The 22,682-nt window shown below is 43.8% G+C and overlaps 1 protein-coding gene and 2 long non-coding RNA genes across 4 annotated transcripts; 2 read left to right on the top strand and 1 right to left on the bottom strand.

The window, feature by feature from the left end:
* The first annotated feature begins 4,913 nt into the window (after positions 1 to 4,913).
* LOC124669530 lies at positions 4,914 to 6,448 on the top strand. Its single transcript, XR_006992220.1, has 3 exons — positions 4,914 to 4,954; positions 5,736 to 5,852; positions 6,375 to 6,448. It is a non-coding gene; the product is annotated as an uncharacterized LOC124669530 (long non-coding RNA).
* A 5,288-nt stretch (positions 6,449 to 11,736) lies between these two features.
* On the top strand, positions 11,737 to 21,584 carry LOC124672497 (putative F-box/LRR-repeat protein At5g02700). Its single transcript, XM_047208718.1, has 3 exons — positions 11,737 to 11,790; positions 20,247 to 21,206; positions 21,315 to 21,584. The coding sequence occupies exons 1-3, from the start codon at positions 11,737 to 11,739 to the stop codon at positions 21,582 to 21,584; spliced, it is 1,284 nt and encodes a 427-aa protein (XP_047064674.1).
* On the bottom strand, positions 17,357 to 18,659 carry LOC124678064. 2 transcript variants are annotated; one of them, XR_006994316.1, is made up of 4 exons: positions 18,506 to 18,659; positions 18,353 to 18,423; positions 18,108 to 18,273; positions 17,357 to 17,419 (listed from the first exon to the last, which is right to left on the bottom strand). It is a non-coding gene; the product is annotated as an uncharacterized LOC124678064 (long non-coding RNA). The 2 variants fall into 2 exon arrangements; XR_006994315.1 differs by lacking the exon at positions 17,357 to 17,419 and having other exon boundaries at positions 17,905 to 18,273.
* Positions 21,585 to 22,682: the final 1,098 nt, after the last annotated feature.

Consider the following 22,682-nt stretch of genomic DNA (forward strand, 5'->3'; position numbering starts at 1 on the left):
CCGTACTAGATGCCCTTGCATGAGTATTGTTTGCCGAGGTTTGTGCTTTATGTTTGGCACGTTCAGATTCCATGAGATGAGTTCTTCACAATGTTTCAGCTATGTGCTCACCCACGCACCACAGGAGATAAGATGACTTATGTCATTTGATGGTTGAGCAGTTTCAGTTTTCTTTGAGGTCAGTGGCACAGACTCAGACTTTTGCTTAGGTTTTACAGGATACCCATGTTCGTATGTCTGCTTTGTTGACAGCTGTCTTGTTTTCTAGACGACCCATCATTGATTTTCTCAATTTGACTTCATGAGAAGTTTATAAGTCCTATGAATGTTTCAAGGCACAAGGTTTACTTGTGATGACTTTAGTTGAGGAGTTGATGCTATCTATGACTATTACAAGGGATTTCGGCTCAAGGTGGAGATTGTTGAATATGACCCGAAATCTATTTACCTGTTGTACTATGGAAGGAGTCCTAATGGACTACGACGTGCCAACCGTGCTAGACGTAGCACATCTACAACTCTATTTCGTGTTCCCCAAGAAAGACAATTGTTTGCTCGTATATATAGTCCCAGGTAGTCATAGAATAGATGAGAGAGTTTCTCCATATTGATAGCACGTAGAGGGGTTTCCTCTCGTGTATTGTAATACTCCTCCAATTATAGTGAGAGCGCCGCCGTGCGTTTCGTGGGTTTTCCCGTTTGGGTTTTTCACGTAAAAATCTGTGTTTTTGTTCTTCGTTTGATCTACTTTGATTTGCACGGTTTTGTAACAGATTCAATTAAGCAAAAGTGGGAGGTTTTTTGCTGCGACGAAGCAAAATCTAGATTTTAAAAGAAATTGAACACGTGTCACGCATGCAAACAGGAGGCCGGCAAGTTTGGAGCCTCCGGAGAATTTCTAGCACTGTCCTTTTTTTACTAAATTTTAATAAAGGCGAAAAAAATCTGAATTTTTGGGAAATCAAAGATGATCAACTATGTTCCTGTATATAGGGTGTTCAAGTCTATTTTTCTTTGACCCAAGAAATAAGGAAAGCCATTCCATGGCAAAAAAAAATTATACATGTACAATACATGGTCATTTTTAATTCTAGAAAGTATGCGGATTTTTCTATAAAAAATTAAGTACTGATTTTTTTTGTACAGGGTGGGATGGAACTAGGTGCACTAATGTATTTCCCGCAGGAGTGTTTCTTGACTCAAACAATTGTAATATCAAGAGTTTTGGGCCACGCCCAATACCAACATAGTTTGTAGAGGAGAACCAACCTGAGGTTGGGTGGTTAGGAGGATGGTTGTATCCCCAGCCCACCAGAGTTCAAACCCTAGGTTTGACATCTGTGTGTCTCATAAAAGGCGGAATATTCATTCAGTGGGAGGCGACGTTCCCGTCGACGGCCGAGGCGCCTGTGGTGACTTCGTCAATTTCAAGATCCAATCCGCCGGCTCAGTCTTTCGGAGGTGCTCATAGGGGTAGGGTGTGCGTGTTTGCGTTCATAGGGGTGAGTGTATGCGCGTGTATGTGAGCGCCTACGTTTGTACTGTGTTTCTCAAAAAAAAAAACATAGTTTGTAGAGGCCGGTGTGAGCCAAATTTTGGTTGGGCACCCAATAGACTATTTGGGGGGCATTCGAAGGGTAGGGTGGTGGGGCTGGAGATGCTATAATCACGCATCCATGTATGTCGAGACACCAATTAATGAACGTTGGTAAAGGAAAATGTGAAATTTAATCACGCATCCATGTGCACCATTTCATTAGGAATTATTGTGTTTCAATCTACGTGACCAAACTAAAACACAATGAAACTCAATAAAACTTAACGATTACAGACGACCTCCCATCCAAAGGACTTGTATTAACTTATTAGGAGGCTCGTTAATGCGAAATGCGGGACAATCATGGGTGTCATTTATTCATCTGGCTAAATATAGAGGGTGCATAAGTATGAATGCAATTGATATTTCTAGAAACTGATTGTTTAAAGGAGAAACCATGAGAAATGTATACGCTGCAACTTTTATGAATTTTTTAGGAGGTTTTTGTTAAACAACGTGTGCAACACGTTGTGTTGGACGTAGAGTCCGTATCCAATACCTCATGTAATCCTCCTATATATACATATGAAATAAACCAAACTCGGTTATCCGAGTAGTCTCCAATCTACCTGATCTTACATGGTATCAGGCCGGCCTCTTCTGCCGACACGCTGATCGCCGAAACAACCCTAGATCGCTTCGACCGTCGCCCTCCAGGCATTGAGGTTTCAAATGATCTACGAAATCATGTTGGGTAAAAAGGATGCTTCTTTAGAGAGGACGAATGTAGTTGGAGCATGGATGCTTCTACTTCAAATTTTTCAGTATTGTATGGTTCAGTTTGTGGTCATTTTGATGTCGGTGCTTATTTTCCATAGCTCTCAATTTTTTTCATGATTTGCTCTAGTAATGTACTAATGTTGTGAATATTTGCATGTGCATATTTGTGTAGCCAAATGCATGACCTGCTGTTTCTGAATGTTTGTAGATGTTGCAGCTGATGCAACAAGGAGAGGCTGACCATCTAACCATGTGTGTTGAATAAGCTTAAGTAAGGGAGAGATCAATGGTGATGCACCAGACAATGTCGGTGCCATGTCTGTCGGTGCACATGGTGACATCTCACCTCCAACAGCGGCGTTGTCGGCAGCATGTGAAGTGCAGCTGCTAGAAGAGAAGATTGTGTCAGTAGATAGCAGTATCGAAGCGAGTGCATGTCAACATCTATCCCACGTGATGCTTTGCTTCTCCGAACCATGATTGTCCATGCAGATTACAATATTGCTGTTATTTTCCGTACAATATGTTGTTGCTGGTATTAGATGTGGTCTTGATGGTTACAAATTTCTATGTTCAAATTCAAGTTGAGCTTGTTTGCTAGTAGAGGATTTTTTTCGTGCAAGAAGCCCGATGGGTCTACTCGTACAAGAAGACTGATTGCTTTGTTTTAGTACTTGGTCTTGTTACAAGCTAGGCATCTTATACATGTTGTACGAGCACTTGTAAAGCACCAGAAAACATGAATAGTACAAGATAGCGATGCAAGTTTGCAGTAAAGCATCTTCGTTCACAACAAGCACATTAAGAAGAAACATATAATTATCTGAAGTAAATGTCACTAAGCAATTCTGACTCGAGCAAAGACACATGTGGATTCATTCATGGCGACAACCTATCTTCATCTTAGCCCTTTTGGCCAACATCAGGGTAGCCCAAAGCGCCAACACCGTTCCACGAATCTCTGTAGTTTCTGCGCAGTTGGGTATCTCGCACCTTATGTGTCTGTCCATCTGCGTTTATACTTTCAACTTCAATGTTTCTACGTGTACTCTAATGTTTCTCAAATACAAACTGATGGACCAGTTTCAGAAAATATCAAAATGAGATCACCATCGAATATGAGTCGTGCTTTGTGCAACAAGGGAACCACAATCTTCACATGTCTTGCAGGTCACCAGGCCGCAATCCACATGGTATACATGGCAGCTTTCCTTGACCATTGCACATTCCACATCTGTGACAAAGAAAGACACACAAGCAAAAGATGAACGTTCCATAAATATATGTTCATCTAGTTATGTTGTGAGGATAAATGAGCTTCACTTGAAGTGAATTATATGCTAAAGAACTGAATAAAAATACATGGCAGAACTAACACTGAATCAGATCAATCTTGGTGAGCAAGTAAACACCTGCCATGTCATACACTGCACTGGGTCATTTGATTTTCCTTGTAAAACTCATTCTACTCACCAGCATTTCTTCTATAAATGTTCCTAGACTACCCGGCCATCCAAGGCAACTGAGAGGGGCAAACGCTCGTTAGCCGTCCGATCCGTGCGCACAGTAAATTGCTCCTCCCGTTTTTCACTACAGCCGTTCGATCGGTAATACTTTTCCTCACTCGGTCAGCTTCCCGTGGAGTCCATGACGCATGGGGCCAGCTACTTGCGAGGCCCGACGGTCAGAGACAGCCACAGGTGCTCGTTGGCGTCGCCTTCCATCTGGAGCCGCATGGAATGGTGAAAACCTAGATCGCGAGTCCCCGATTCACTCCCCAATCCCCGTCCGTCCTCTCCTCCCCAACCGTGGCGGCGCGCGTGGAGGAGCGGAAAGGGACGGCGGTGACCCGTGCGGCGCCAGCGGTGGCGGACTCGCCCTTCCCCGCGCGCGAGGAGAAGAGATCGGGGGGCCCTCGTCCTGCGTGAGTGACGGCATGCGGCGTGGCGGCGGCTCCTGTCCTCTCGGCTGCGGGACTCGACGGTCTCTCGCGCCTAGCGACGGCGCGGTGGAAGGCGGCGGCTGCACGGGGCAGTGGAAGGCGGGGCGCGCCAGCCCCGCCGGTGGTTTCCTTCATCTGCACGCGGTGGTTGGCAGCGCAGAGATGGGCGACGAGCCGCGGGAGCTTGCCGTGAGCGTGCAGCTCGTCCATCAGCTGTGGCGACGCTCACGTCGCGCATGCCCCTCCTCCTTGGCATGTTCTCATCTCCCTCCTCTTTCTGTCTCTTCCTCTCTATCTTCCTCTTTGTGCTCTCGCTCATTTTTCTCCTGGCTGCAGCAGGGAGTCGGCCGGTGGTGGCATGGATCAGGATCCCCTCCGTGTTTGGCGGCGCAGAGCAGCGTGGTGAGCCACAGCAGTTCGCCGCGCGTGCGCAGCTCGTTCTCCTGCGGGGGGCTACGCCTGTCCCCCACGCCCAAGCTGCTGCTCTCCAGCGTGAAGGATAGGTGAGCTGGTTATGCTGTTAAATCCCCTCCTCTTTATAGATCCCCATGATTTGTACTCCGCTATTTCGATTTGAGATTAAGATTTTTATCTGTGCTGCTGCTTCCGGGGTTGTGCGGGATTGGATACAACATGGTCGTTTTTGTGGTGGAGAGGGAGTCCTGGAGGTCATCGTCAACCAGAGATTGCTAATGGTATTGCTGTAATTTTTGCCTCTCCGTCCAGATCTTGTCCACTATATACCATCTTGATTGGATCCACTTTTTAAGAAACAATGGTGGAAATTCTTATGGCTATGGTAATGGAAACGATGTTGTGGAGATGTTGTGGCAAGCAGATGCAGTCAGCGATGAAGCGTAGCGGTAGTCGACGACTGAACCGGATAGGTGGATCCCCTCCCCTGTCTCGGTATCTCTCTCGGAGACATTCACTGCAATGAGCTTTGGGATATTAATTGTGCCATTGCAATGCATATATAGTTTACCCTCTAGCCTTTTCCCCATGATATACACTTGCATTGATAAATTGCTTTTAGGTGAAAATAAAATGTTGCTTTGTTTTGGATGTAGCTGTTGTTGTAGTGGTCAATGAATATTTATGTTATCCATGATACTCCAAGCCATTTGCAAATGTTTACCCAAATTGTTCTTCTATAGGGTTCATGCTTCTAAATTATTCTCTTTATTGGTTCTAAATTATGCTGCATGATTTCGTATACCCAGGTTCAGGTGTCTGAGGCTATTTTGAGGGTCAGCCAGAAATAAAATGGCATATGTAAATGCATATTTTCTGGTTCTTTTTTGATACTTTTGGTAAAAAGAACCTTTGGTTTTGAAGAGAAAATCTTTTATTAAGATTGGGCAGGAAGACAAGGAGGATGTTGCACTCACATTTAAACTTCTTGCTATACTATAATGTGTACTAACACTAATATGTATCCTCTCTCTTTTGCGCCATCTCTTTTTCCGAGGCCAGTTTGGAGGCTAAATTGATTTTCCGCTCAAGCAGCTAGAGGTCTTCCTAGGAAACTGCATTGGCAGATGCAGAAGACTCCTGCAGGATGAAAAAATGGATTTACTAGAAGGCAAACACGTGAGTATTCTCTTTGAAATGTCCTTTCAGTCCTTTTAGTTAACACTATCTAAACACAAGCTTTGTTTGTTTTCTGAATATAAATGAACACCTGAAGGTGTATTGGTGTACAATTTTTTAAATTTGCAAGTCTGCTCCTTTTTATCATTTCTATAGTAGTTTTGTACTTACCTATTTGAAAAGCATAAGGGGTTTGCTTCAGTACTTTGAAAGGAAAGGTTGAATCTTTAGAACTGAAGTGAACCTAACCAAACATAACTTGTTACTGTTGGTGGTCGTAACTTCAGGGTTTCATGGATGAGGTGAGCACCTCACCTTGACGGCATCATAAGCAGATCACGAGTATGGTTTATACTTTGAAGAGAGTTAAAACCTTAAATCATTTGCCTTCTCTTTAGTTTTTACAAGAAAATAAGGTCCTCCCCTCTTTAGAATTTAGATAGAAGACAAAATTTCACACGCTCGTTGTTATGCGTTCTTCCTTGGTTTACCAATGGTGCTTCTTTGTTTGGGTTGGTGCAGGATAGCGGCCAAGTTGCTTCTATGTGTTGGTGATATTAGTCATGGCCTTGATGCTTGGAGGATATATAACGATCTATGCGGGTAGCAGCCGGATGTCTGCGAGGTAAAAAACTGGGCGTCATCTCTACAACATCTGTTCAAACAATTCATTTGGCTCCTCGTGTATTTCCAATGTAGTACATACTACAGACTGATAATACCGTGGGTAATTTTCATTTTGTAGTAATATCAAATTTTTGTTTTCTGTGTACTAAGATTCTACATCTTATGTACTTTCGATTTAATACATTGGTCATCATGGATGAAAAAATAATAATTAATTATGGGTCATTGATTTTGCATATTACGCCAGTGAGCTACTACTCTCTATTGTGCATATGAATATTGGTATGTTAGTGTTATTTGCGAATGTAAACCCAAGATTTTGCATCCTCATTTTATTTCAATGCATTATTTTACTAGCTTTTGATCTTTGTTATTCTCATTTAGTTGCTTTGACAGATAAAAGTCAAAAGTCTGAACAACAATCGAGTTGATGGCATAGGGCTGCAACGTGGGACAAAATGTGGGACAAAATTTACTCATTTTCACCTAGCTCCTTCCTATTTCCCCCTGAGATCCATTTCTATATTTTTGATTTAATTTCATTTTTTGGGATGAAGCGGGACGCCACATTGCCAGCCTATGATTGCATGTGAAAAGGAAGCTGAAAACTGAATTTAGATGATATTTTGTCTGAATATTTCCTGTTTTAGAGTACATATGTCCATCTTATTCCTTCCTCACTAATTTAATTCTATTTTGCAGCCAGGCTTTGGATGTCCAGGAGTTTCTTACACCCCAGCATTAGTGTTCGTGGAGTCCATCGTTGTTGCAGGTATACCCATTCTCCCCATCTCTATTTATCCCCTTTCTTCTCCTGTATATTGGCACAATTTGCTCCCTAGAATTTGTAGTATGAATATGTGCTACTGACCAAGCATTTGACGGTTTGATGAATGAACTATAATAATCGATCCATTTCATCATATGTAGTAACTTCTTGCGATTTTAATATTTTATTTACAAAAGGTGAATATTTGCAAGCAAAGTGTGGGCATGCGAGTGAGCATTTGAAATTCCACTTAGAAAGAGCTTTTGTTGACTGAAACTATTTGTGTTGTTTCATATGATTCAGAGAAGGCCTGCTCATCATGACTTAGATGGGAAGGTTTTGATGTCATGTATTGAAGGTACCATGGCTAAAATCTAAAATACATCACACTACTAAAATAATGTATCATTTCATCGGCTGAATCTTTTGTTGCAAAAAATAAGCCAAAACAATGTACTGGACCTGAAGATTTGGACAATTTGTTTCTTCAGAAATACATTTGGTTCTTTGGATCGTGAATAGTGGATTTTAAACCATTTCTCCCAGATTTGTACAACTTGGAAAGTAATACATATTATGTAAGATCGGCGAGTGTCTGCGTGAATCATTATAGATTTCAGGTTAGCTTAGTCAATCTTTTCCGCTGTTCAGTGTTAAAAGAAAGCAAGGGGTTTGCTTGGTGGCAAGTATCGATTGCAGTTGTGTGAGCACAGTGCCCATGTAGGCTTGTTTGCTTCACGAGTACTACTTCATCAGAGCTAGCTAACAGAGAGATCCCTTAGTGCTAGCTTAATTATGTGCATGATTTATGTGTAAGGAATATAACCAATTTTCGTGCATAAACTCCCAAGCTTAACCAGAATATGTGTGCTATTTGTTGGTAGCTCAATATGTACAGTGCATAGCAGTGCCTCATTGTGTGGTTCTTCAGTTAACATCGATGCAGTGTGTGGTTTCTAACCCCGCTAAATTTGCATTGATAGCTACCTCTATGTAATCTTGGTAGCAGAAAATAATTCAAACTTGACTTAGCTTGTTTTAAATTGGCAATCTATGTATTTACATAATGAATCATATGCTGACTGCCGAGTATGATAAAGTTGACCAAAGGGGGACGGAACACTCCCTTGGCTGTCTGTTGTTACTTTCCAGCCGCGGATTCATACGAGTTGGATATCACCCTGTTTTAATTCGGTCGCCCTTGGGATTCGAACCCATGTGTGGCTGGCTGCCGCACATGTACCAGCAGTATGTCTACAAATTCGCCACATATAGAAGTAATTAAATGTCCAGTGCCATTGTCCTTGCTTGAAGCTGCTATCATGGATTGCCCATTATATTGTTCTTTTTTAAATGTGTTGCCTATATTATTTAGAATTAATCATTTTTGTTTTCCTAAGCTATTGGTACTAAAACAAGTACTGGATCCTATCCTAGAGATAGGCCACATAAGAATATTGATTTCTCTGATTTCTATCTTTGCGTCCGTGCTTTGCAATTATACACTTTGTAGTTCTCTTCCTTTCAAAAAATATTCTCCACTACAGCAAGACAGGTACTTCAGACATGTGGTATTAGTAACATACTGGTTCTTTTGTTCTTTCTTTATTCCTCGACTCTATCTACTGTATTTTGGTCTCCTTCATAGTAGTAGCATGGGTTCTAAGAAAACTATTGAATTGACTAAGAACTATATATATAGTACATGTCTGAAAGGGTACGCAATATGCAATGTCAACTTAGCTTTCTTTTTCACGAGAACATAATGTGCGATGTCAAGATAGTTCTGAGATTTAGAGTTACAGGGTACAGATACGATGCGTTGTATTTGGGTACAGCATGCCATGTTTTGAGGTCTTTTGTTTTTCGAGTTAGATTTCTACTATGTTACGAAGCCGAAGCCTCATACTATCAGGATGTTTATCATTTCATTTTGTTAACTCTGATGGGCTCTTGCACCGATAAGTGTCACAGCTTTGATTGCCTGCATATACTTTTGCTTGCACTTCATGAAATCAAATAGATTACAGAAGATGGCAGCGAAACGGTGCAGCGGTTTGGAGTCTACAAGCCAGGGTACAATACAGTTCGAGAATGGTGGTATTTGTGGACCAAATTGCCAAGAACAAATCACAACGAGGTGGCAGTGATGATGCTTCTGGTAATTCGGAAACCCTGGCTGGAAAGAAATGCAAGTACTTTTGACCGTAAGAGTGCAACTTTGCAACAAGTTTTACAGGTAGACGCATGTGGGGTTTTGACTAGACATGGGTTTTGAGTGACTGGCTTTTAATTCAGTGGAGGTGGTTGTAATCGATCTTGTGATCACCCTCTTACATCATAATGAAATGAAAAGAACCTTTTGGTTGCCTCTTCCTGAAAAAAAAACTATGTTTGTCTTATCATGTATGAACATTTTATTTATTTCACTCCTTTGATCAACTTCTGCTTTCTTCACAAGGTACAAGACTGTAGTGTTATTAGCAAGAAATTTTATGTTCTTCAATCATGGCCTACATATTATGTTCAATGTGTGTATGCGTATGGCTTAGATATAAATCTCAATCATATATAACACCATGGGTACAATTTATGGTTGCAATTTTTCCTTTCTTTTGCAACTGTGACTTTTCCAAGAAAAAAAGACATCTGGAGAGTTGGATTTTCATCATTAATTTGGGATAGAGGGAGTAATTTTTTTTTAAACCACTGCGAGCCTCCGTTACTAAAGATATTAAATAACGGGTATTTGGTGAATGAATTATTTGCTGATGATTCATGTTTATATTTTTCCCATTATTGTCCTTTCAACGTTTTGAATTTAGATATGTTGTTCTCTTAGTTTGCAGGTTAGTTTGGTCGCATGAGTTATCTAATCTAGAAATATCTATGTAGGGATATTTGGTATGATTTGACTGTGGCATATTATGGATATCACTGATTATCCTTACCTTCACTACGACCCTATATTGGTCATTCAACACCTCACTCCAAAGGCACCGCAATCCCCAGGTAAATGCCCTTTGTATTTTCCAGTTAATATTCTTACACTGCTTTCCCTTCATTTACATGATTACTTGTGACCGTTAGATCTAAGGGTTAAGCATTCTCTGATATATGTGGACTGTACGTGTATTGTTTTTTTAGTTAATGGGGTTTTTATTCCATGTTAAACGCATTTAGATTGTCATTTACCATCACCTCAAGAATAGCTTCAGGGACATGACCAACCTAGGTTACAGGGATTGCATATCATTAGCGTGTTTACAATGCTGAACTGTTTCAAATTAGTGAGCTTAGTCATGTTCTTACAGGCTTCCCAATCATTTAGATATATTACTTATATGTGTTTCTTTGTATTCAGATAGATATACATTGACCCCAGTAATGCTGAAATATTTTGGGTCAGAGAGCGGAGGACAATGACGGCTGCCAGCGACCCGGGCCTCCTCACGCGAAGGATCTTCTCCGTCCACGATTTCCCGGGCGTCAGATCCGCGAGCTCCCATATATTTTCCTGGTATTTTTCTTTCTTTCTCCCGTCTCCTCAAGATTTGCCTGCTGCTGCTCAGATTTCCCAAACGTGAAGGGGTTTTCCTCAAGATTTTCTCAAGGAGTTTTCCTCAAGATTTGCCAACTGTTGTTTCAGATTTTATAAAGGTTTGCCTCAAGATTTGTCTACTGCTTCTGTTTCAGATTTCCTCACGATTTGCCTCAAGATTTGCCTATTGTTGATGTTTCAGATTTGGCAGAGCATTGGTTGAGAAAACACCTCGAAAGAAAAGGTACTATGCAATTACATTTATTTACCTCTCCTTGGTGTATTTACCTGCAGTATGTATGGCAGTTGCAGCAGCTTGCTAATTAGTACCCACCAAAAATAATTTACCTATTCATCTTTGAGGTCCTACTGGTTTTCGCAAGAGCCAACATTGTGAAATTGTTGTCTTGTGCCAAGGTCCATCTTCTTTGTGAGATTTGTCAAGTATAATCATGCAGAACATGTGTTTTTCGGGTACATGTTCTGTGAGTCTGCAACTGGCTATTTCCCCTCTTTGTACTGCTATTTATTTAATTCTAGACATCTTGACTCATTCATGGTCGAATATTACTGACCAAAGTGGATAGCTCCCATTCTAAATGCAACAAATCTGACCTGAATGTTACTCCATCTCGTTAGTTTTTTTCCCCTAAATAGCTGCCATGAGTACCTGTATCGCATTATTTTAAAACCATAATGAGATGGAGTATTACGTTGTAAGGTTCATTCATATAGGCTATGCTACATGCATGTTTATGTATTTAGGAATAGGAGACTTTATCTTCATTCCTCATATGCTTATTTTGTATGTGCAGGAAGGGCATGGTGGGCATGGAAGAAGCAAGATATTAGAGATGGGACACCAAGGAGAGGAAGGCAGGTCTCCAGAATAAAAAAAAGACAGTTCCAAGAGGAAGGAAAGAAGGAAAGTCTGCAGCTTTGGCAGTATGGAGATGTTAAATCTGATGAGGAGCAGGTTTCAGGTGCAAGAAAAGCGGGAGGCCGTCGGTAGATGAGAGCAGATTACTCAAGACAGTGTTCATAGTGTAGTGAAAATGGTCATGATTACCTGTGAAGTTTTGGACGCTCCCAGCAGAACTCAGCCGAAACTATATGAAGTGACAGGGCTACATTTATGCAGTTAGAACAAGCCAATGCTGAACGTTCTTAGTTTGAGCAGTATTTGCTACTCCATTCAGTTATTACATCTTTAGAGTGGAGAGCTAAACTACATTCTTTCGCCCTTACGATTAACAAGGTTGTTTCTCTGTGCAATATATTTTGTTGTTATGAGGCATTCAAATATTGAGAATTTCCAGTCAAATTAAATTAAGGATTAGACTAGAATATACAAATAGAGTGACATGTACATGTTTCCTGGGCTGTGCACGTGACTTCTTATTTCGTTTTGCCCTTGTTAGTATATTTCAGTATAGTTTTTTCTATTTTTGAAAACCGGTTTGGAAACATACTATGTGTGATAAGGAGTAGACCGGTGGGGATTGAGCAAGTTCTTAAAATTTGACTTTAATATATTTAATTTAGAGAACACACACATCCGTCCTCCTCTCTTCCCGCTCCACCAATTAATTCTTGGTTAGATCCCAGCAAATCTGCAGCGAGGGTGCGGCTTGTCTTGGCACTGCAGCTTCCTAGAGCGGCAGGCGCTTATGAGGCGTAGAGGCACTCAGCGAGTGTCAGGCGAGAATCAAGCTGGGCAGAGGACTAAGGAGAGATGATTGGGTCGCGTGGTTGAGACACGGTAGAACGAGGGATTGGGACCGGTGGAGTCAGTCCAAGGTGGCCGGGGAGAGAAATTGGCGGGCATAGCCGCAACACATTGGAGAATTGGATGGGGGACAAGATGAGACCACTGGAGAAGAAAGGGGAAGGTCAGTGACCGGTACACCGTCTACAGACAATTGTGTGACGTGTTTATTCCTTTTAATTTTCATATAAGAGACAAAACATGTAGACTCTTAGCAATTAGCTTATTTCAACCACAGTAAAGTGTTTGTAAAATTTTAGACGATAGCATGTGGATAGTATCTCGACTCTTTGGTCTTGATAAAATATTTAAGTCTTAGTTTTATTTTTGAAGTCTTCGCTTCAGTTGAATGTGCGTGCATTGGTACGGCCTTTATTATTTATGTTGATTTATTTTTAGGGTTTTCAAACAACATCATGTGTTTTCTTAGTTTTTTTTTGAAATGTTGAGACTACCTTTTTTTTTTATTTTGACCAAGATTAATGAGTTAGTCTTTTAATTTGGTCATATAGAACATGTATAGAAAAAGGAACACAACTTATTTGATTGTGTATAACCCATTTTCATTTTTTATTTCACTTTCTTTCCTCAAAATTATAGCAACCGCAGACCATGGAAAACAAAACTTTTGGCTTAAGTATTGACGGTTGCGCCAAGTGACTTATTAGTTGGAAACAAAATAAAATATATTGGTGTAGATAAGTACATATGTCAAACAATCCTAATACTGAACGGCTATTGAGATAAGGCCCATGCTTCAGCATTTCTACGTGCCCCGCGACGAGTGCTTCAACCACGTCAAGAAGGCCGACATCACCTCCTACCTCCTTAAGGCAATCAACGCCGGCATCCTCCCCCTCGCGACAAGATTGGGAGGAGACGAGCGTAGGCCGAAGGTCGGAGGCCCCACTTAAGGAGGCCGTCAGGGCGGCGGCAGCAGCAGCTGTGACAGGGGCAGGGCATGCGGCGGCGGGCCGAGCGTGAGGTGCGGCAGGAGTTCCTGTTGTGGCTGCCTGCCGCGGCAGACAAACTTCCGGAATTCCTGCCGTGGCAGCCTGCCGCGGCAGAGAAAACGACGAATTCTCTGTCGAGTCAGAGGACCCGGCTGGGCGAGGCGGTGTCGAGGCGGGGGCGCTCGAGGCCGGGGCGGGCGCACTTGGGGCCGGCGCTAGGGTGCGCGGGGGTGGTGCAAGAGCTCGCGTTGGCGACACGGGCGGCGTGCCGAAGAGGTCGTCGAGTCCGCGCGGCGCAGGAGGCGCAAGCGCGGATGACGAAGCTGCATGCTGAACAGGAAAAACCTTCTCATCGAAGACAACATGTCGCGAGACGAGTATTCTTCCAGTCACAGGGTTAAAGCAGCGGTAACTCCGATGGTTAGAGGGATACCCAAGAAAGACACATGCCATGGAACGAGCACTAAGCTTATGTGGAGCGGTGGACGCGATTTTAGGATAACAAAGACAACCGAAGACACGAAGATCAATGTATGAGGGAGGACGACCGTGGAGGCATGTGTACGGAACTTGGGACTTTATGGTTGTATACTAGGACAACGATTAAGCAGGTATGTGGCAGTAGCCAGAGCGTCGGCCCAGAGAGGAGCTGGAATGTGAGCCTGAAACATAAGAGTGCGCATAGTATCATTAATGGTACGAATGGCACGCTCGGCTTTACCGTTCAGCTGGGAAGTGCATGGGCGTAATAGTCGCAGGGCGGTGCCGTGGGTGGTGAGGAGATTATCAACAGTCTTGTTGAGGAACTCGGAACCGTTACCTGTCTAGAGGGAGCGAATAGTGACACCAAACTGCGTGCGCGTAAGCGATTTTTTTTCCGAGAGTACATGGGCAACTTATTAGTTGAGCAACTTATTAAAGCGGCGTCTATTCCTAGAAATTATTTCAAACTTATTAAAACGCCGTGCATAGGTACACTTAAAATTGCGATGAGACACAAATGTGTAAGTAACGAAATAAGAAATCGCAGCCACTTTCCGGTGATGGCAATTGCATTGCCCAAAGGAAAGTGGAAGAGACATCGAGAGCATTACCCAAATGAGAGTACAAGGGCCATCGAGGGCGTTTCCTCCAACGAAACACGCTGAATACTACTATAGCTCACCATGGGATGGTCATCGAAAGAGCTACACGCTTCCGAGCCTCCAGTATTGAAATAAACCAACGGTTACGATGAGCAACACAGTAACACGCCCCGTCGGATACTATTGTACTCGATGCAAGAGCTCTGCTCCAACCCTCGGTACTAAAATAAGCCAAACCCTATTGTTAGCATCCGCCATTTGCGCGATAGCGCAGCGGGTATTATTTGAAAGTTATTAAAATGCCGTGCATAGGTACACTTAAACATTGCGATGGAAGGCAAATGTGCAAGTGATGAAATAAGAAATCGCAGCCACTTAACCATAATATTCCCGTGATAGCAAGTGGATTACGCAAAGGAAAGTGGAAGAGATATCGAGAGCATTAGACACATGAAAGTACAAGGGTCGTCGACGCACGTCGGATACTATTGTACTCGATGGAAGAGCTCTGCTCCAACCTTCGGTACTAAAATAAGCGAAACCCTATGGTTAGCCTCCGTTATTGCGCGATAGCGCAACGGGTCATCTAGTTGCAAGTAGGACATGGTGTCTCTCCACGACCCTCGCAATCTGTCAAAAACATTAGAATATGGACATTGGGAACTATTCAAAACCAGAAAGATGATGGATAAATTATGATATTTATCATGTTAAAATTGCAACTACCGAAAGAACAAATAAGGATATAAAAATAAGGCTGATGGCAAAAAAGATCAACTAACACTAACAACCTGAAAAATGTGCCAACACAAGTTAAGGTTCTAGTGATAAGAACAAAAGAAATATTCAGTTATAGGAAAAAAGTTATAGGAAGGTCACCCTTAATATTCTTCTCTAATGAGTTAGAGTTTTGAAGGCAGCACATCTTCAGTCCCCAACCATGGAATAAACAAGGAACAATGGACAAAGCTTATATGTGATAAAATGATTAAGAATTTTATATAGGATATAGGTTTACTGCCCTATAGCATTCAGTAAGTATGAATATATTATGTCTATTATTCCTCTACACTTATAGATGGTTTTGGGCAAGCATAATCAGAATACAAGAGTTAGAAGATAATCCATACCTCCTTTTTATCCTGTTGTTGTTAATTCATTCAACTCTTTGCCCAAACTATCGTGTGTTCCCATTCTTTTACTAGTTCGTCAACGATATCTTTAGGGTTGCCTTCTGCAGGTTTAGTCACGCTTTAAAATGCAACCAAATAAAAAGATGCTTAAGATATTACCTCTTGCAGAGTCAGACATCAGGACATCAAATGGCTCTGTACTGTGCAAGCTTCGTTTCAGTCCTTTACATTTGATATAGCCACTTCCAGTTTTTTTTAAACAGAGAGCAAAACCAGTGAAAAATGATCTGCCCAGACCGGAGACGCGTCGATGCAAAACAGAAATCTCCACTGAAACCCAATCGGTGATCCCCAATCACCCGTGGAGACCAACCCGCTGAATCAGCAAGAAAATTGGACCCATTGGATGGAACCAACCTCGCAAACCCTAAATCCTCTTTCGCCAAAATCACAGAATCAGGCGCGCTGCCCATGGCAAATCAATCGCAGACTAGTACATGTAGAGAGAGGCGACGCGGGATGCCATTTCGCTGTCAGCAGCAACGGCGGGCGGGCTCTGGATCGCCGAAGAGAAGTGCTCCCGTCACTGAGTTAGAGGGCGCCGACAGTGGGAGGGGATGAGCGAGTTGAGGATGATCTCCGACTACGTAGCTCTTGGACAATGACTTCAAGATTTTTTTGAAACCTGGTGACTTCAAGATTCGTGCAAGATGGTGACTTCAAGATTCGTGTAGTCTACCTGATGCTTTGGCCATTCAAAAAGGACGCTCATTTTTTATAGTGTTTGTAAAATAGATTAGTGGTTCCGGTCCCATAGATTTTGGTTCCGGTCCCACACTTTTAGTTCCGTCGGTTTGGTTTTGTCTATTAATTAGATCGGGGCAGATAAACGATTATTAAAAATGTCAACCACTGTAAAATTTTATAAAACATTTCTCGTCTTACACTTGTTTCAGTCAAGCAAGCACTTAGCTTACCCGTTGAACCGCGCGCACGCCTCCTTGTCTAGCAAGCAACCGCGTCGTCGCTCTCACTCGCCTCACCCTGCCAGATCTTGCACTAGTTTCAGTCAAATCTTGCAAGGGAAGGCGACTGAACATTTCCACGGGACACTGGTTTAACTTGTTATTATCTATAAAAAGCTCAGACCAAGCAATTCAATTCAATAATATGTGCGTCTTAAGTCTTAACTAATCAATTCAATAATATGTGCAATATTTTCTTAGGATATGCAATTCCGTATGATTTTCACCCAACATGATACATGCCTGAACTTCAATCTTTTAGCTATCATCCATTAAATGAGCGGGCAAACTTCACCCATTTTGCTACACCACTGTATATAGAGATCTCTCTTCTTGAAAAACTCTGAGTTCTCCCATTCTTGTCGATGGCAAAAGGCTTCAGCAGCCCTGCAGCTCCTGATTTAGGAGCCTCCAGTCCTAACCAAATTTATGAAAATTAAGATGCATGAGCCAAAATTTACTTTGTAAAGACACAGTAATACACAAAGAAATGAAATAAAGATGAATATTGAAGCTTGGAAACCACAAACTACATAACAAGAACCCAAGCCAGCAAATAACAAATAGACAAGTACCACACGGAAGTTACAAGAACCTGAATTGCTCCAGAATGCACTCTGTAGAGTTGGGTTTTAACCAAGGATGTCCCAAAACTTGCATTTACCTCTAAGAAAAAATAAAATAAAGAAACAACTCAGTTTCTACTAACTCAAAACAATTGTACACAGGAGGCTATCTCTTATATGAGAATAAACGGAAAACTCGTTGTGCTTTCTTCAATTCTAGATTGTGAAAACTCTGGCATCAACATCCAATGCAAGGACAAGTTGCACAAGCAATCTGGTGCTGGTATCATAAAATTTCCAAAAATATCACTTAGCTCATGACAATACAAGGATGATTTATTCTAAGCTAGCCACTTACCTTCCCTTCCAATAGCTATTACAAAGAAAAATATGCATGCTTATAGCATAAAATTTCATCTGAAAAATATATGGCACAGAACCTACTGATGGCTTGCCGATTCCCAGACACTGGGTCCTAAACGTGTCGTTCTATCGAGCATCTCATAAGCAAAAAAAGGAGTTCAGACTTTTCCACGCCGTTCTCACCAGCGTGCAGCAACAAACAGCCCCTACGTCAAGACTGGGGTCAAAGATTGGGGTGTTTCAATACAAGAATGTGAAGAAAAAGGAAAGGAGATATTTTGAAAGGAACCCAGATGATATTACATTCTCAAAGAGGACCCAGAGGATCACCAGATGAAATGAATTGAAAAAATGACTTTCTAGTGTTAACTGAAGATAATAGTACTACTGTCGTTCTAAAACTTCAACCTTTAAATCCTTGTTACCTTTATCATCCAAGAGCCTTTCAGCGGTTGATTACACTTGGAACATAGAACACACCCCAGAGAGATCTGAATATGAGCAGCAGTAGATGAAAGTCATTTTATAAGCAGCAGTCTTCCTGACAAAGAAGTCATACAACAGGTGTATTTTGTTCCAAGATGAGACTTTCTGCATAGAAAAGATAACCATGTAAGTCAATAAGATGGTATCATGCATTCATGAAAGGCATCATTATTGAAACACAAACCTTGCCCTCCAAAATCTCTACCATCGATGCCCCTTATCAACCTTGATGTGCACCATCGAGGTGCTCTTAGACTGTACATGTTCAATGAATTCTTGGCATCAATAAATCATCAAAACATAAAAATTGCAGAGCTAAACCGGACAGGGAACATACACAATCATTCTCCAGAGTTTCCCTCTTTCCTGTGTGATTACAAGCCTTGAACCCAAAGAAATACACCCTGCCAAAAAGGCAAAAGAAACAGCTTGGCCAGACGCTACCAATCGTACTCTGCCTTGATGTTCTCCCTCGCCACCAGACACCCAAAGAGCAGGTGTTGAAGCATCTCTGGCTCTTGGTTGCATAGGGGGCAAGCCGCCAGGCAAGGAAAACCTCGACGGCCAAGACGGTCCGCCATCCAGCAGCGGTTCTTCGAGGCGTCTGGCCAATACAATGAGTAGTCAAAACAAAGCTAGCTAGTTGTTCCAATACATACCTTCCTACAGATAGAACTACACCAGCTGTAACAAGCAGGCATCCAATAATTTGGTTTGCTTTATACGTCCTTCCCAAAAATTGGGATAATAAATTAATTTGCCATACCAAAAAGGGCAGGCATGTTATGACTACTCGGCGTGAATAAAATCACCGAAATAAGGTAGTACATGAGAACGTACTCAGATTTGCAACGAAAGAACAACCTCAAGAGGAACAGTAAGAATTTTGAAATTATAAACATCAGACACTGTAATTCTGTAAAAATGGGATAGATGTGACCAAGTACACAGCGACGTTCATACTTTGCACGGTATATTATATACCTGAGACGGTCTTGGAATAGATGGCCCAGGCAACATTGCTGTGAGGAGTACAAACAAGTAAATAAGAAACCCATTTAGTTATGATTCAGCTTATGAAGAAACAATTAAGACACATGCCTTCAGAAAGTAACGTGCTAAGAATAGTACTAATCACCTGCAGTAGCCATGCGTGAAGCAACATCTTGCCTCGGTAGAACATACAAAAGAAACTTGGGGTAATCCAGGTAGTTCGGATTCTATGTAAGCAATATGTCACTCTCTTCGAATATACATCACAATTCGTAAGGATCGTGTATTTATTTCAAGCAAATAAAGCATTGAGGGAATTTCCCAACTAATCACCTAAACTGGATGAAGATGCGCAGGTGTTGCTCATGGAGAGATCACTCGTGAATCAACAATTTCAAACTGAACACATACCTGTTTTCTCTATTTCTTCAGCTGGGCAGATCTGAGATCGTCTGTTCTGTGAGGAAGGGAAGCTGCTCGAGCCGTACCCCAATGGAACGATAGAGACGGCGCCGTTGGTAAGGGCAGCTCGGTCTAGGTAGCGCCTCGGATGCGCCCGGCAACCCCACCGCCTCACCATGGTGATCCTTCATCCAGTGCACCACCAGCCGCGGCGGCTCTACTTGTGCTGCGGCCAGGCCTGCCTGCGGCACTTGGAGGTGAGGTGCCCGGGGTGGAGGGTCGTGCGCGTCAGGTGGAAGGATGAGATGCAAGTATGCAACCGTCTATGAGGAAGGGGAGCGTGAAACATGGGGAAAGATGATAATTGCACGCGCGGAAATTTTGGGTGGAGGGTGGGGAGAACAAATAATTTGTGACCGTGCGATGTACCAGGATAGACGGTCTAGATTGTATTTTCCTACACAACTTCGTGCCTTTATAAGTAGTAGAGATAAAAAGCTCAGACCAAGCAGGCAAGCACTCCCACAATGCAACTGCAAAGTCGCAGTACCAGGCAACTGAAAAAAGAAAGAGGCTCTAAACTTGCTCAAGTGCGCGCGCGCCAAGCTAATATAATGGAGCTCGAATCCAACCCAGCAAAGAAGTGTGCCAAGCCCAAGGGAGAAGAAGCATCATCCGAGGAGGACCGGCTGAGCGGCCTCCCCGCCGACGTCCTCCACTCCATCCTCGGCGTGCTTCCGCTGAAGGACGCCGTCCGCACCAGCGCCCTCTCCACGAGGTGGGCGCACAAATGGCTCCACGCGCTCGCCGCGTCGGCGGTCCTCGACTTCACCGACCGCGACTTGGTCCGCGGCCAGTCACCGGCGCAGATCACGGCCACGGTGGACCGCGTCCTCGCGATCCACGGCGCGGCGCCCATCCACGTGTTCCGCGTGGCGCTGTCGCCGCTCGACGAGCTCGGGCAGAACGTCGTCGTCGGGTGGGTCGCGGCCGCCCTGGGGAGAGGCGCCAGGGAGGTCGGGGTGGACCTGGCGCGACGGGGCGTCCTAGACTACGCGAAAGGGCGCGCGTCCCTATTGCAGCTTCCCGGGGACCTGTTCCAGGTCGAGAACTCGCTGTCGGTGCTTAGCCTGGGCCGGTGCAGCCTCCGCGACGTCCCTCCCGGGGCGGCGGGGCTCGCCGGCCTGACATCCCTCTCCCTCGACCGCGTCGACGTCACCGACGATGATGTCCGGGACGTGGTCTCGGAGTGCCGGCTGCTCGAGTTCCTGAGCCTGAGGAGCTGCCACCTCCTCGTGTCGGTGAGGGTCGCCGGCGAGAGGCTGCGGGGCCTGGAGATCGTGGGCTGCCTGTCCATGCGCCATCTGCGGGTGGCCGCGCCCGCGCTCGAGTCCTTGGCATACCACGGGGAAATCCTATACTACAGAGACGACGCCTACGAGACTGCTCCCGTCGAGTTCATCGGCAAAGATAACACGAGGAGGAATGGTTCGGATGCGGTCACGCCGGAGCTACGAGACGCGTACCTGTCCCACCTCGGCTTGGGCGGATACGACGAGCTGATTCACGAGTTCGCCTACTCAGGCTTCTTGGAGGAGGTCGCCCATGCCAGGATTTTGACACTTTGCTCCGTGGGCTTACTGGTACGATGCTCAAACTATTTCTTGCCAACCGAACCATTCAACGCATCATCATTAGCATCTAAATTCAAGCAATGTATTGACCATTAGTACGTATTGGTTACCCGTCAGCACATCGAAGAAACCCGAATATTTTACGAGCTCACTATGTATACCCCGAACCTAGAAGAAGTGCAGCTGCTTATGGACACCATGAGCGACGGTGATGTCAATCGTTTCTGTGGCTTCTTCGGGCTCACCGAACCGCCCCTCCTCGAGCGACTCTTCGTCCGGGTAAACATCCTTTTCCTCGTCAATGCCATTCATTGTCGCCTCATCACATCAGCGAATTCTCGGATCGTACTTGCAGCTCCCAGCCGCCGCTTGCGAGGACACTACTGAAGATACCTGCAGCGGCATGATTGCAACCGGCGAGGACGGGGATATTGTACTCGACTACGAGATCGCTCTCGACCATCTGACGTTCATCAAGGTGATCAACTTCCGGGGGACGACGCGCGAGCTGAGGCTGCTCAGGTTCCTCCTGCGCAGGGCTCCTGTCCTCGAGCAGCTGGTGCTCGTCATCCCTGAAGAAAACGAGGGTACTCCGGGAGACCATGACCAACAGAAGAAACTCAGCCTGCTCCTTAAGATCGTCCAAAAACAAGTGACAGAGATCCGGAAGGCGTGGCTGTGGCAAGACGCCCACGTTACCGTGTGCCAGCCGAGGGAGGACGATAGCCCGAGCCCTGCGCACACCAAGTACTACCACGAGGATTAGGCACGCAAAACAAAACATCAGCATCTAATCTAATTTCAATATAAACAGCCAGAAATATAGAAACCTAATACTCAGTCTGGCTCGTGTGGTCTTTATTAGGTTCAGTTCAGTTAAGCATGTCGCTGGGTTCAGTTAGCTGTATTTTCTTTCCGGTTTTTACAGTTAGCAAATTATACCGGGCCATCATGGCTTCGTGGGATGAATGAGCTCAGCGATTGTCAGCAGCCCAATACTCAACTCACTCAATCTGGCAATTATACAAGAGTTTGGTGAACAATTTCAGATACAGGATAACTAGCAAGACGGAGAAAGGGATGAGCGAGGTATCGATGGTTGATTGGATGATCAAAGGGGGACAACAATAACCTCATATTCATAAGGAGGAGTTAATGGCATCCGCAGTCACATAACTTGTCTCGCATGTGCACACATGTTGCAAAATAAACTAACCGATCACACAACTTGTCTCCCATGTGCACTTAAGTCACACATGTTGCAAAATAAACTAACCGATCACACAACTTGTCTCGCATGTGCACTTAAGTCACACATGTTGCAAAAATGCAAAATAAACTAACCGATCACACAACTTGCAAAATATATGCACCCCAGGTCACAAAATAGTTTGATGTCTGGTCTTTGGCAAAAACCGGTCACGTGCAGGACACCTGAGTTAGAAGGGGCGGTCATATTCTGTACTTTTCCTCAATTTTGACTGA

Source organism: Lolium rigidum, chromosome 7 (genome assembly GCF_022539505.1).
Source record: "Lolium rigidum isolate FL_2022 chromosome 7, APGP_CSIRO_Lrig_0.1, whole genome shotgun sequence".
NCBI lineage: Eukaryota > Viridiplantae > Streptophyta > Magnoliopsida > Poales > Poaceae > Lolium > Lolium rigidum.

What these genes read in the sequence shown, in the direction of transcription:
- LOC124672497 (XM_047208718.1), top strand. Translation starts at nt 11,737, where the DNA reads ATGGAGATGTTAAATCTGATGAGGAGCAGGTTTCAGGTGCAAGAAAAG. An exon ending in AGGTGCAAGAAAAGCGGGAG is followed by an intron (nt 11,791 to 20,246) that starts GCCGTCGGTAGA and finishes TCATCCGAGGAG; the next exon opens with GACCGGCTGAGCGGCCTCCC. An exon ending in TTTGCTCCGTGGGCTTACTG is followed by an intron (nt 21,207 to 21,314) that starts GTACGATGCTCA and finishes GTTACCCGTCAG; the next exon opens with CACATCGAAGAAACCCGAAT.